This window comes from Cydia splendana, chromosome 5 (genome assembly GCF_910591565.1).
Source record: "Cydia splendana chromosome 5, ilCydSple1.2, whole genome shotgun sequence".
NCBI classification, from domain to species: Eukaryota; Metazoa; Arthropoda; class Insecta; order Lepidoptera; family Tortricidae; genus Cydia; species Cydia splendana.
In genome coordinates this window covers 4,430,865-4,444,792 of record NC_085964.1, presented here as the reverse complement: position 1 = coordinate 4,444,792, position 13,928 = coordinate 4,430,865, and the positions used below count along the sequence as shown (strand labels likewise).

The window sequence follows — 13,928 nt, the reverse complement described above, 5'->3', positions numbered from 1 at the left end:
TACTCATAGTTTTTAAAACATGTTCGTAATTGCGCTTATGGAATCGAAAAGTTTAAAATATAACTTCTATTTATTAATCGATACGATACAGAGTCCGTCTAAGCTAACTCTGCACCGACTTTGGCAGAACAAATCGTGAAAGTATCATTATAACCGTATGGTTTGATTTAATTTTAACATTTATGATGATGATGACATTTTTTTTAAGGCCGAAGGGTGAGCTCCACGTAGGGCCTACGGCTCAGAGCGTAAGAAAGACGTGCGCTTCCTGCAACTTGTCCAAGTATATGCACTCGGTCCAAAGCCAGGCGCCAAAGACGCCCCCACACTAAAAGGGTCAGGCGTAGCCCGACGTACGTGACACGCTATACGCTTACCAAAGCCGGGCGCCTTCGGCGCCCTCATACTCAAAGCATCGGCCGTAGCCCGACATACGTGGCGCGTTGTATGCGTTCCAAAGCCGGGCGCCTTCGGCGCCCTCATACTAAAAGAGTCGGGCCTAGCCCGACGTACATACGTGGCGCACTGCGCGCGGTCCAAGGCCAGGCGACTTCTACTTTCTCATGCTAAAAGTGTCGGGCGTAGTCCGACGTACGTGACACGCTGTACGCATACCAAAGCCGGGCACATTCGGCGCCCTCACACTTAAAGGTTTTGGCGTAGCCCGATGTACGTGGCGTCTGCACGCAGTCCAAAGCCAGGCACCTTCAAATCTCTCATATTAAAAGTATTGGGTGTAGCGTGACACGCTGTATGATTACCAAAGCCGGTCTCATACTCAAAGCGTCGGGCGTAGCCCGACGTACGTGGCGCGCTGTACGCGTTCCAAAGCCGGGCGCCTTCGGCGCCCTCATACTAAAAGAGTAGGGCATAGCCCGACGTACGTGGCGCGCTGCGCGCGGTCCAAAGCCAGGGGACTTCTACTTTCTCATACTAAAAGTGTCGGGCGTCGAAGGCGCCCTCTTACTCAAACCGTCGGGCGTGTACGTGGCGCGCTGCAAGCGGTCCAAAGCCAGGCGCCTTCGACTCTCTCATATTAAAAGTGTAGGAACCACAGAGGTTCCAACCCGCACTGGCCGTTTATTTGCCATAGAATATTATACTTAATGTCGACATGTCAGTTTTAACTGTTAGAAAATTCACTTTTGTTCAATGCAAATTATTTACGTTTATCTTATTAGTTATATCTCAGAAGTTGTAAAGATATTAATTTAAATACAGTTTATGAACCATACACAGTGGTTTGATTGTGAACCCACATTGGTGACCGCGACTAAAAACACAAGAACGATGTCGAACGATAACGACAACAATAGTGATGAGACGGTACCTCCGGCAGTGCTAGCAGAGAATCCACCATCAACCAGTGCATTTCCAACGACCGGCGTTTTCCGAGTCGGCATACGTGTTCCTCCGTTTTGGCCCGAAGAGCCGGCGGTATGGTTCGCACAACTCGAAAGTCAGTTTACTATATCCGGAATCACCAGCGATACAACTAAATTATATCATGTAATTGGAAATCTCAACCCCCAGTTTGCGATTGAAGTTAAGGATATAATCTTATCGCCACCCGAATCAAATAAGTATGATAAACTGAAGACTGAATTAATTAGACGATTGTCAGTCTCTCAGGAGCAAAAAATTAGACAACTGATGCTACATGAAGAACTCGGCGATCGCAAGCCCACACAATTCCTGAGGCATTTACGAAGTTTAGCTGGACCATCAGTTCCTGATGACTTCTTACGTCAAGTTTGGTCTGGCCGTTTACCCAATAATGTACAAACTATTGTGGCGTCGCAACCAAGACTTCCACTCGATGATATAGCAGAGTTAGCCGACCGAATCCAAGAACTGGCACCAAGTTCGAGGCACGTAGCCAGCACATCAGCGGAACCGACGGGTGCCGTATCAGAATTAGGTCGACGCGTTGACCAGCTAGCACAGCAAGTGGAAGCTTTACTCAGCGAGGACAATACGCAACGCCGAGGTAGACAACAGACTCGCCTCTACCAATCTCAGAACCGAAACGCGTCTCGATCGAAATCTCGCCAACGCTCTGCATATACTCGCCGTGACGTTCCTGAAGGATTCACTGTTTGCTGGTACCACTATCATTTTGGTTCTAAGGCAACAAACTGCGTGGAGCCATGTACATTCAAGTCGGGAAACATCCGGGGCAGGCAATAGTGGCCGAAAACGTCTGCCCCATTTCGTCAGGCCGTCTATTCATGACAGATCGTGCAACAAAGACCCAATATCTAATCGACACGGGTTCAGACCTGTGCGTATTTCCGCGTTTACTTGTCAACGAACGTCGAAAGAAGACTGATTATGAATTATACGCCGCCAACAGTACAGTAATCGCAACGTATGGTTATATTACTTTACACCTCGATTTCGGCCTGCGACGAATTTTTGAATGGCGATTTACAGTAGCCGATGTCTCGAAGCCTATTATTGGCGTTGATTTTTTGATCTTTTACAATTTGCTCGTCGACTGCCGCAATCAAAAGCTTATTGACAAAACTACTTCTCTCTTTACTGACGCACAGCAAGTCAGCGCGGCTGAAACTATATCGTCGATTCGCACGACCTTGACTAACGACTCCACGTATACGCTACTTCTACGTGACTTCCCGGATATCACTCGCCCCGCCGGTAAACTAGGTGCCCCTAAGCACGATACAGTGCATCATATAAGGACAACACCTGGACCCCCGGTCTCCAGCCGCCCTCGACGTCTGGATCCTGAGCGCTTAAAGATTGCTAAAAAAGAATTCGATGACATGCTGCAGAACGGCACAGCTCGCAGATCAGAGAGTCCATGGTCGTCACCTTTACACCTGGTGCGCAAGAAAAACAATGGGTGGAGACCTTATGGAGACTATAGGGCGCTTAATGCTCGAACTATACCCGACCAGTACCCTGTTCGTCACATACAAGATTTTGCTTATATGCTAGCAGGCAAAAACATATTTTCCACCATAGACCTAATCAAGGCCTACAATCAAATACGCGTATATGGACCGGATATTCCCAAAACATCGATAACGACACCTTTCGGAATGTTCGAATTTCCCTTTATGACTTTTGGATTACGTAACGCAGCCCAAACATTCCAAAGGTTCATGGATGAACTCCTTCGCGGATTCGACTTTGCCTACGGTTACCTAGACGACATTTTGATCTCCTCATCCTCAGAAATCGAGCACAAAGAACATCTGAGTCAGCTCTTCAGACGACTTCAAGACTACGGTGTTTTGATCAACACTTCGAAGTGTGTCTTTGGTCAATCTGAAGTAACCTTTCTAGGATATCGCGTCTCAGCACAGGGCATAAGTCCATTGGAGTCGAAGGTGCAAGCTATTAACGACTTCCCAGCGCCGCAAACCGTTAAGGAATTACGAAGGTATTTGGGTATGCTTAATTTCTATAGGCGGTTTGTTCCAGGAGCAGCTAAAATATTGGCACCACTTACTGCCTTGCTCGCTGGAGATCCGAAAGCATCAACACCTATTGTTTGGACCCCAGCACTGCGTGAGACATTCCAACTGAGTAAGTCACATCTGTCAAAGGCTACTTTATTGGCCCACCCAGACTCTGACGCAGAACTGGCTTTACAAACGGATGCATCAGATGTCGCCATTGGAGCTGTACTTCAACAACGCAAAAACGGATCCTGGGAACCGTTGGCTTTCTTCTCCAAGAAGCTAAATTCGGCTCAACAAAAATATAGCCCATACGATCGAGAGTTACTCGCGATATATGAAGCCATCAAGTATTTCCGATATATGGTAGAAGCTCGCTCATTCACAATCCTAACTGATCACAAACCACTAACGTTTGCTTTCATGACAAACCGCGATAAGTGCTCACCGAGACAATTCAGGTATTTCGATTTTATATCCCAATTTTCGACAGATATCCGATTTGTGTCTGGGAAGGATAACATAGTGGCTGACGCTCTCTCGAGAATCGAGGAGGTTACAAAATTCTTAGATTATCAAGCCCTCGCGGAAGCCCAGACTAGCGACACTGAACTGTCGGAGCTTCTACAAGGTGGATCTTCACTCCAGCTACAAAAGATTACAGCCCCAGTCTCAGGTGCACAAATTTACTGTGATGTTTCTACATCGAAACCAAGACCATTTGTTACATTAGCATTCCGCCGACAAATCTTCGATTCACTTCATAACCTTAGCCATCCTGGAGCAAAGGCAACTAGTCGCTTACTGACCCAAAGGTTTGTGTGGCCTGGCATTAAAAAAGATTGTATGCAGTGGGCAAAAGAATGCCAACAATGTCAGCGTAGCAAGGTCACAAGACACACTAATGCACCCTTGGCAGAATTTAGCCTTCCGTCAGCACGCTTTCGCCACGTACATATCGACATAGTGGGCCCTTTACCACTGTCATCAGGTTTCAGGTATTGTCTAACAATCGTTGACCGCTTCACTCGTTGGCCTGAAGCTTACCCATTACAAGACATCACAGCAGACACCTGCGCCGCGGCCTTCGTTGGAGGCTGGATTGCACGATTCGGCTGTCCAGAACGAATAACTACAGACCGCGGACGTCAATTTGAGTCACAACTGTTCAAAAAAATCTCAGCACTCATGGGTTCGACCCATTTAACCACCACAGCTTACCATCCGGCTGCTAACGGTCTCGTGGAAAGGCTCCATAGACAACTTAAGGCCGCCATTATGTGTCACGCTACAACTCGGTGGACAGAAGCGCTTCCCTTAGTGCTACTGGGCATTAGAAGCGCATGGAAAGAAGATCTAAGTAGCTCTCCTGCTGAACTGCTATATGGCGAACCACTTACATTACCAGGTCAGTTCTTCTCTTCATCTTCTCCAGAGCCAGTAGTAGACATCTCCGATTTTGCCAGTCGCCTTCGAAAGCACATGAGCCAACTTTCTCCGCAGCCAACATCATGGCACACGAGCTCCAACCGTCCCTTTTACATTCCGAAAGACTTGAAGGATTCTGCATATGTATTTCTACGTCAAGGTCCGGAACGACGATCTCTGGAAGCACCATACCAAGGACCGTTCAAGGTATTGCGCCACGGAGTTAAAACCTTCGATATTGAAGTTAACGGAAAAACAATTAAGGTTACAATCGACCGATTGAAACCAGCGTATTTAGCTAGAGATGATTGCGCACCTTTCTCATCACCTGCGCGTACAGGCGACGAAACAGCTTCAGATAGCTCTGATTCAAATCATGGTGCAGATGATCAAACGTCATCAGACCAGGACCTAGCGCAAAGGACACGGAGTGGACGGCATGTTCGATTTCCTGCTCACCTGCAAGAATATTATCGACCGTAGCCACGGTCTAGGGGGGGAGTATTGTAGGAACCACAGAGGTTCCAACCCGCACTGGCCGTTTATTTGCCATAGAATATTATACTTAATGTCGACATGTCAGTTTTAACTGTTAGAAAATTCACTTTTGTTCAATGCAAATTATTTACGTTTATCTTATTAGTTATATCTCAGAAGTTGTAAAGATATTAATTTAAATACAGTTTATGAACCATACACAGTGGTTTGATTGTGAACCCACAAAAGTATCGGGCGTAGCGTGACACGCTGTATGATTACCAAAGCCGGCCTCATACTCAAAGCGTCGGGCGTAGCCCGACGTACGTGGCGCGCTGCACGCGGTCCAAAGCCAGTCCCCTCAACATTCTCATACTAAAAGTGTCGGGCGTGTACGAGGCGCGTTGTACGCGTTCTTCGGCGCCCTCTTACTCAAAGCGTCGGGCGTGTACGAGGCGCGTTGTACGCGTTCTAAAGCCGGGCGCCTTCGGCGCCCTAATGGTAAAAGAGTCGGATGTGTCCCGACGTAAGTGGCGCGCTGCACTCGGTCCAAAGCCAGGCGCCTTCGACTCTCTCATACTAAGTGTCGGGCGTAGGCCCACATACGTGACACGCTGTACCCTTACCAAGACACCTTCAGTGCCCTCTTGCTCAAAGCGTCGAGCGTAGGCCGACGTTCGTTGCGCACTGTACGCGTTCCAAAGTAGTCGGGCGTAGCCCGATATATGCGGCGCTCTGCGTGCCTTTCTGTACTGAGGACGCCCTCGCAAAAGTAATATAAAGTGACTTCAAATGGTTATTAACGAAATCATGACCCCAAAATTAATTAAATAAATAAAAAATTAAAAAACACGACTGCGAAAAAGCGAACTGAAAAGACAAAAATAATTTTTAGTTGCGTTAGTTACTCAACTTAATGAATGTAAAAAATTATTAGAATATGAGTGTTTAGTGAAGGTTATAAACAACAAACGCAAAAGTTTTATGCTCATTTAGGATCGTGACTGTACCTGTGTATTTTATTTCAATTGCAGTCGGGGACCTTTTAAATGGGAAAATGTCAATACATCAAGGTCCCCGACTGCAATTGAAATAAAATACACAGGTACAGTCACGATCCTAAATGAGCATAAAACTTTTGCGTTTGTTGTTTATAACCTTCACTAAACACTCATATTCTAATAATTTTTTACATTCATTAAGTTGAGTAACTAACGCAACAAAAAATTATTTTTGTCTTTTCAGTTCGCTTTTTCGCAGTCGTGTTTTTTAATTTTTAATTAATTAATTTTTTAGTTTTCTTGGTTACTTAATGTTTACTCAGATCCCCAAAAGATGGCACTGTGCAATGAGGGGCAATTAATTTATTGTCGTTTAATTTTGTTGTATTATTAAATCAACACAATTATTCAATTAAATTTGTTGATATCCGTACGATTAATTGAAATTTTAGAAGAGGGGTCTTCTAAACTTAGAGTTAATTTGGCAAAATCCTTCCTCGGTGGCTTATTTATGTCCCATCGTATTAAATTCAGCGCCATCTGTTAGTTTACCAGGGTACTCTAGTGTTAGCACATATTTGAGAAAAGTTTGCCCCTCCTTCCTAAGGAGTGCCATACGATTCAGGGGCAAAGTTAAGTCAATCGATCATTGTGGCTACCCCGCATTTTAGGGGTTGAATTTTTATAGCCTATAACCTGGCCGGGGATTTTCTCGACAGATTAGTAAAGTTTTCATCAAAATCCGTTCAGTCGTTTTCACGTGATGCGCGTTCAAATAAACAGACAAACAGATAAACAGATAAACAGACAAACAGACAAAAATTCTAAAAACTGTTGGAACGTGTTCTGTTATCAATTCTAAGTATCCCCAGCCAACTTTTTTTCAAATATCTTCCATGTACAGACTTTCGACCCTCTTCAGCTTTATTATCCCAAGTAGCATGGAAGTGTCGGCAACATCAATATAGCAGCCAATTAAGAACTTAGAGTGATTTAAGGGACGTATAAGAGTGTCAGAAAAGATTTAAGCTGTATAAAAGGTACTTTACAGACATTATACAGCTCAAGCTGTATAAAATCATTATAAAGGATTCTGCGGAAGCATGGGGTGCTTTATCAGAATATAAAAAATCTACTATAAAACTAAAAGTGTTGTGAGAGACTACAAGCTAATTCTATCGTAAAAGCTGTATACAGGCTGTATTGTAGTAACACTTGGCACTTTTAGCTCTACAAAAGTATCTGTCTACTCCGTTTTAAAACATTAAGTGTTGTGAAACACTACAAGCTAATTTTATCGTAAAAGCTGTATACAGGCTGTATTGTAGTATCACTTGGCACTTGTAGCTGTACAAATGTATCTGTCAACCCCGTTTTAAAGCTATTTCTTATGGCGTAATCTTACTCTCCTATAAGAATAGTAGTTGTATAACTTCTGTCTGTAAGGGTATTATAAAACCAAATGAATAAATGGCAGCTATAGTACAGCTTTTTTCTGTATTACTGATAGAGTCGCTTATAACAATCTTTTGGCGTAATTTTACACTCGTATAAGTATAGTAGTGTAATGATTTCTGAAAATAAGTGTATTATAAAACTAAAGGAATATATTACAGTTACAGTACCGGTTTTTTATTTGTTATACGGATCTCTAAAGAGAATTATAACTTATGTACGGAGAACCGAAATACAGCCAAACGAATACAAATATTCTATTATAAAGCTGTTTTAATTACAAAAGCTGTAAAAGACACTCCATTTATTACACAGCACAGCTACTAAGATTATAATGCTCTCCAACTATCCTGTAGGCTGTTTAAAAATTGTCGCCATTTTACAATAAAAAAAAAACGTATTTGTAAATATAATTAAAGAAATACTTGCAAATATTTAGCAGACTAACGCCGTGTTATGATTACCAGCGAAAATAAATTGTTTAGCCTTAGAATTAATATTTATAAATATTTTTGATACTCTAACCTTAAAAACAAACAGTAACTTTACCGATTTTTGATATTTTCCTTATAGTTTCTCTTTGTTATTTTGCAGGCGCGTAAATATTTTGCCAGAAAAGATACACAGGTTCACAATAAATAATAATCCGCACTTACCAATAATGTAATATTGCATTCAAGTCCTGTATAATATTTACTTTTACTTTTACCATCCACTATGACACTTTATTGTCGCCATTACTATATTACAAATGAACAAGATTAAGACATTTTAGTTTCTTAAATGATTATTATTCTCTTGTAATTCTTTCTTATAACTCATTTAAAACTTATATTCTTATATCGTACTTATAAGAGATTATCTGTAGTGTTAAGGTTTCCTGTTACACCGAAATATAGCTGTAATGCAGCTATTATGCAGCTTATGTATTGCTTATACAGCTACTCTACAGCTCTAATAACGCCAAAGGCTGTATAATTTGGGCCCTTTTTGTACTTATAAGGGCTGTATAAGCGCTTATACAGCCTTTGTACAGCCTAACTGTACAGCTTATAGTATACAAATAAACTTTAATACAGCTTATATACAGCTTGCAATGCTACTTGGGATATGTATAGATAGATCATACAATTTTTTTGCTAGCCCTAATACTACAAATTAAGTAATAGAGCAGTGTTGATAACGTATACCTATTGACGATTATTTTGGCCAATTCAATCGTACGAGTTTACAGCACGAATATCATCGTCGCATTTTTATCACCTGTTATGTCATGCGACACTTTTGCACTTTCATACTTGTTAGAACGTGACAGGCATGGTGACAGATGATAAAAAGGCCACCATCTTAGCCCTACAGAGCGCGATATTGGATAACGCTCCCTTTCCATAACTGTTTGCTTTAAGGAACGAATACCTACATTTATGACTATCATTTGACACCGGTAACTCTACTTTGAATCGCGGGGAAACATTGATAATCGATTTCTGAGAAACAGGAAGTTAGTTTTTGAACACAAGCTAGAAAATTTTATAATTTGATTGGCAACCTCAACAGAAATACATGATAAAAGCATTCACAAACCAATCTCATATAGTTTAATAATTGATGTTTACCCGCGAAAGCAACCCCAGGTTAGCGGTCCTGACTATTAAGTTTTCTCCCTTTTAAAACTCATAAATCTTAACAGTGATAAAATTTACCTAATCAATTTATCACCCGTAGCAGCATATACCGATGGAATGTAGAAACTAGTTAAAGTGCAAATGGCGCATAATGGGGCTCATCTGGCACTTGCAGATTGTTCGCGGGATAGAAGCCGGGGTTGATCATGTTCCAAAGGAGGTGCGAGCACTTGTGCGTAGAGTTCGTAGAGGATCCTGTATATTGTGAGATCTGTGACCACCGATCACCGATCACCCGTAAAGTGTAATTCTATGGAACTTGCTAACTATTTAAAACAAACCGCCATATTGAAATTGTCTCTGAATGATGAATTTACTAGTGACTTTTGTTTACATAGTTAGCAAGTTTCATAGAATGACACTTTAAGTGTCGGATGCCATAGCCCGGACCGTTCTAGCATGAGCAATCCTTAGTAGCCAGACATAAAGGTTTTTTTACAAGCCTAATTTATACCTCATCAAACGAAAACCAAAAATTGCCAATCGGGGGAAATAATTCATGTTAAAATGTACAAATTTTTTTCTAGCCAATTTTATGTAGATTACGTATGTAAAAGAACATTTTTTGCTAAGGGCCACCGTTTACGAGTTATTTACGAAAAACTATAAAAAGGGACCTTTATACCCCCCCTACCCGTCCGCTTCACCCACACCCTCTGGTACTTTTAGTACCTATGTTGTTTAATACACCATTCCCCACAACTATGCCAAAATACGCTTAAGTATACATGATTTACACGAATTTCCCCCATTTCTCCTTCGTTTACCTATTTAGTATCCCGTCATAAAGGTAATAATGGAAAACGGCAGAAGAAAAACGTGACATAACAATAACTATTTCCATCGTTATATTAATGTCACACTAGATCGGGTGACGACATGTCATTTTCTATAATGGCTGATGGTGATCACGCTATGCTTCCCCGGCCTGGTCTAGCGTGTTATCCTTAAATCAATATTGTTTTTTTTTAATTATTATCGTTTGTGCCTAAAGCCGCCAATATTGTATGTACCTGGCTGATTCTTAAACATTCAACCTAACTTGGTACCTACAAGTTTTGAAACTGAATTAGCGACAAACTTTGCTTTTAGCTCTTAAGATCATCTATTAACCATAGACAGTCAAAGACAATATAGCAAGTTTAAGAGTGAGCTTTTGTTAACCTTACATGCGGGACAACTTCAGCAACCGTTAATTTAACTTTAGGCTTAAATAATGTCGGCGTTTAACGAGGGCACGGGCATGACAAGGTATGCTCCGGGCTACAGACTTATAAAGTTAGATCACGCAACACCTAATTTTTCTAATATAGGTAACTTTTAGTATAGGGAAGCGAAAGAGGTATGTCAGGATCGTAGCAAGTGGAAATCCGTCTCTGCCTACCCCTCCGGGAAATAGGCGTGATTATATGTATGTATGTATGTAGGTAACTTTTTCTTTATACATAAATTTTCTCATCCGATGATGAAATTGAAAATATATCTGGTCATCAATTTTGCTGGTGGCAACCCGGAATACTAACTTTTGTCTAGTTAAATATATAAATAAATAAATATTTTAGAACAATTTTTACAGAGATCAATCGAGTATCGAGTCCCACGGTAAGCTCAATAAGGTTTTTGTTGTGGGTACTAGCCGACGATATAATATACAATTATATATAAATACATAACTCAGGAACAAATATTAGTGATAAACACACAAATAAATGCCCTTACCAGGATTTGAACCCGGAACCTCCTGCTTCACACCACGGAGGTCGTATATATGGATATACTTAACACAATACCATAAAGTTTCCATAAATTATTTTTATTAACGACGTTTACGTATTTCTCATTATTCTAAGGACTTTTACTGAATCTTTTTTCAATCATGGCGAACAAATCGTGCAGTGATAAGTAAAGGATTTAAGAGGATTCTCGCGTCTTGGCCATATCCCTGTTTACTGTCGTTTACCAACCATTTTAGAAAATATGGCCGGAGTTTTTAAATAAACAAAAAACACATCCAACAAACAATTCCTAATTTTTATTTATTTATATGAGCCTAGTGTCCCACTACTAGGAAAACTAACTAAATACGTAAATTAATTTCTTAGTGACTGAAAACCCAAAGCTCTGTCTAGATGCGAGAGTATCGAAGGAGTATTCACATATTACTTACTTCTATTAAAATTAATTGATATAGATGGATAAACACGTTCAAAGTTTGGGACACAGTTTACCGACATAAGTTCAGAAGCAATTAATATGGATGTAGGAAGTCGATTCTGTCTAAACGATCTGATAAGGTTTTTATCTTATTTTGATACGACTCTGAGTCGTGTCATCAGGCATTTCACAGGCGCCTATAATGTGCGAGCATTTTGAGACGATGCTTGATTGCATTTCGTGAGCACCAGCACGCTGACTAAAGGTGACATTCGGATGTCAACTGCAACTGCATTTCTGTTGCGGTGTTGACATTCAAGGAATCACTCATTTTATCGACGAAATTTACCGGAAATTGAAGGCCGCAACAGTAATGCAGCCACAGTTGGCATCCAAACTATTCCAAACGTCACCTCAAGCTCGTATCAAAACAAGGTGACAACCAAATTATTTAAACAGAATAGGCCTCTAGAGTGTAGACGGACTTTCGATGAATTCCGTATAGCCTGCAGTAATACTATTAATTCGAGAGGATCCAGACTAGATTGAATTGTGTGAGAGACGAATGAGGAGGAAATAAGTGACAAGATTTAGATTGAAACTTTCACGATTATTACACATTACAGATACAGCAAACGGGACTTAATCGTGTATTGTAACGTAGATACGTTACGTAACCTAGGTTACATTTATAAAATTAAATTAGTTTGTAAAATAACTTATATCTTATTAAAATATAAATACTTTAATAATAGAACACTTGTCTTAAATACAATAAAATATTAACACTTTAATATTATTTTTACAAAACTGTTCCTTCTTATTGCGACTCACTGTACTTCGTGCAACACTCTTTTGTTCGAAGTAAACCGGCTAGCGGCGTCCCCGTCCCGCGGACCCTCTCTCCGCGCAGGCCCGCGCGCGAGTCGATCAGAGTCAGGACAGATCCATGGTATAATAATATACTCCGCCTGGTACTCCATTCCCGTCTTTTCTAGGTCACCTAACTGACACGGGCCTACGTCATCATGCGACAGCGCTATATGATAATATGCGATAGCGCTATATATAGCGGCCATGTTGTTGTGACGTAGGCCCGTGTCACTCTGGGAATGGAAGACCATGTTTTATTAGACTATGGACAGATCTAGCTTTCGTCGCCGGCGCACGCTCGCTTGTCTTCGCGCAGCGACGTCTGTCGTGCCCGGCGAGAATTAATTTGTGCGATTGTATTTATTCATTCCGTTCCTGCACTCATTTAGTGCAAAAGGAATCATTTTTTAGTGTTTAAAATCCCCTTTGGGTAAGTGTTGAACATTTCTTACGCTTATTCTAAGCAGGTAGATTTAAATGTTATTTCTAACGGCTATTTCGCTATGCTACTTCTTTGTGTGATTTTGCTTGCCACTTAATTCAAGTACTCTTGCATTCATTCCACTCTTATTACATCTCGTTTTAATTGCTAAATTGTGTTTCTTTAAAGTCTATGAGTTAATTTATTTTCCAGTAATTTTTAAATTCAAAATTTGACCGTTAGATTCTATACTCAGTTTTGTTTTAAAACTTGTTCATTTAAACTTAGCATCAGTGTAAAGTGTAAACTCCGTCTGACTGTACCATTCCGCACATCACCAAACTTTCACCATTATCATCACGCAGTACTGCTTCTTGCTTTGTTTCTTGCCGTGCCGGGTACAGTCAGCGGAGACTTATTAAGAACTTTTCCTCACACAATGGAAATAAATTCCAGGGGGCCTAGTTACGGCTAAGACCGTAGCCGAAGCAGACCAGTCCGGCAGTTCCTGAGCGGCCCCGGCTGACGTCCCTCAGCTCGTCCGTCTCCCAACCCGCAGTGGCTCCGGCAGCTTCAGGGGAGTACCTGCGTGGTGGAACTGCCCTCGGAGCAAAATCACCGGCCTGGAAGGTACCCTACCCTACGACGTAATCGTGTGCTTGCGGCGGAAGTTAAGGGAGAATTTTAGTTCGTTATTTTAAAAACTACAGTTTTATTTATTCTCACCGCCTACCCGCAGCACTACAATCGAACAAATTAATTCTCGCCGGGCACGACAGACGTCGCTGCGCGAAGGCAAGCGAGCGTGCGCCGGCGACGAAAGCTAGATCTGTCCTTAAGGTGCAGTGGGTTCAGAAAACGAAGTTTTTAAAAAGCCGTAGCTCTTTTTTGGATCACAATACGGCTGCCATACATTCAATTAACAATCTTGAGGGCTTTTTCTAGTGACTTCCGCGATTCGAATCCTAAGTTTTTGACTTTTGCTCGATAGAAAACGATCACG

At 41.5% G+C, this 13,928-nt stretch overlaps 1 protein-coding gene across 1 annotated transcript; it reads left to right on the top strand.

Moving 5' to 3' along the window:
• The first annotated feature begins 1,290 nt into the window (after positions 1-1,290).
• Positions 1,291-5,274, top strand: LOC134790375 (uncharacterized). Its single transcript, XM_063761144.1, has 5 exons — positions 1,291-1,990; positions 2,131-3,420; positions 3,925-4,107; positions 4,840-5,066; positions 5,200-5,274. The coding sequence occupies exons 1-5, from the start codon at positions 1,291-1,293 to the stop codon at positions 5,272-5,274; spliced, it is 2,475 nt and encodes an 824-aa protein (XP_063617214.1).
• Positions 5,275-13,928: the final 8,654 nt, after the last annotated feature.

Bases quoted from the DNA above. Each gene is read 5' to 3' on its own strand.
- LOC134790375 (XM_063761144.1), top strand. From the start codon at position 1,291: ATGTCGAACGATAACGACAACAATAGTGATGAGACGGTACCTCCGGCA. The intron at 1,991-2,130 runs GTAGACAACAGA...TTTGGTTCTAAG, and splicing joins GGACAATACGCAACGCCGAG to GCAACAAACTGCGTGGAGCC. The intron at 4,108-4,839 runs GTGCACAAATTT...TTACATTACCAG, and splicing joins GATTACAGCCCCAGTCTCAG to GTCAGTTCTTCTCTTCATCT.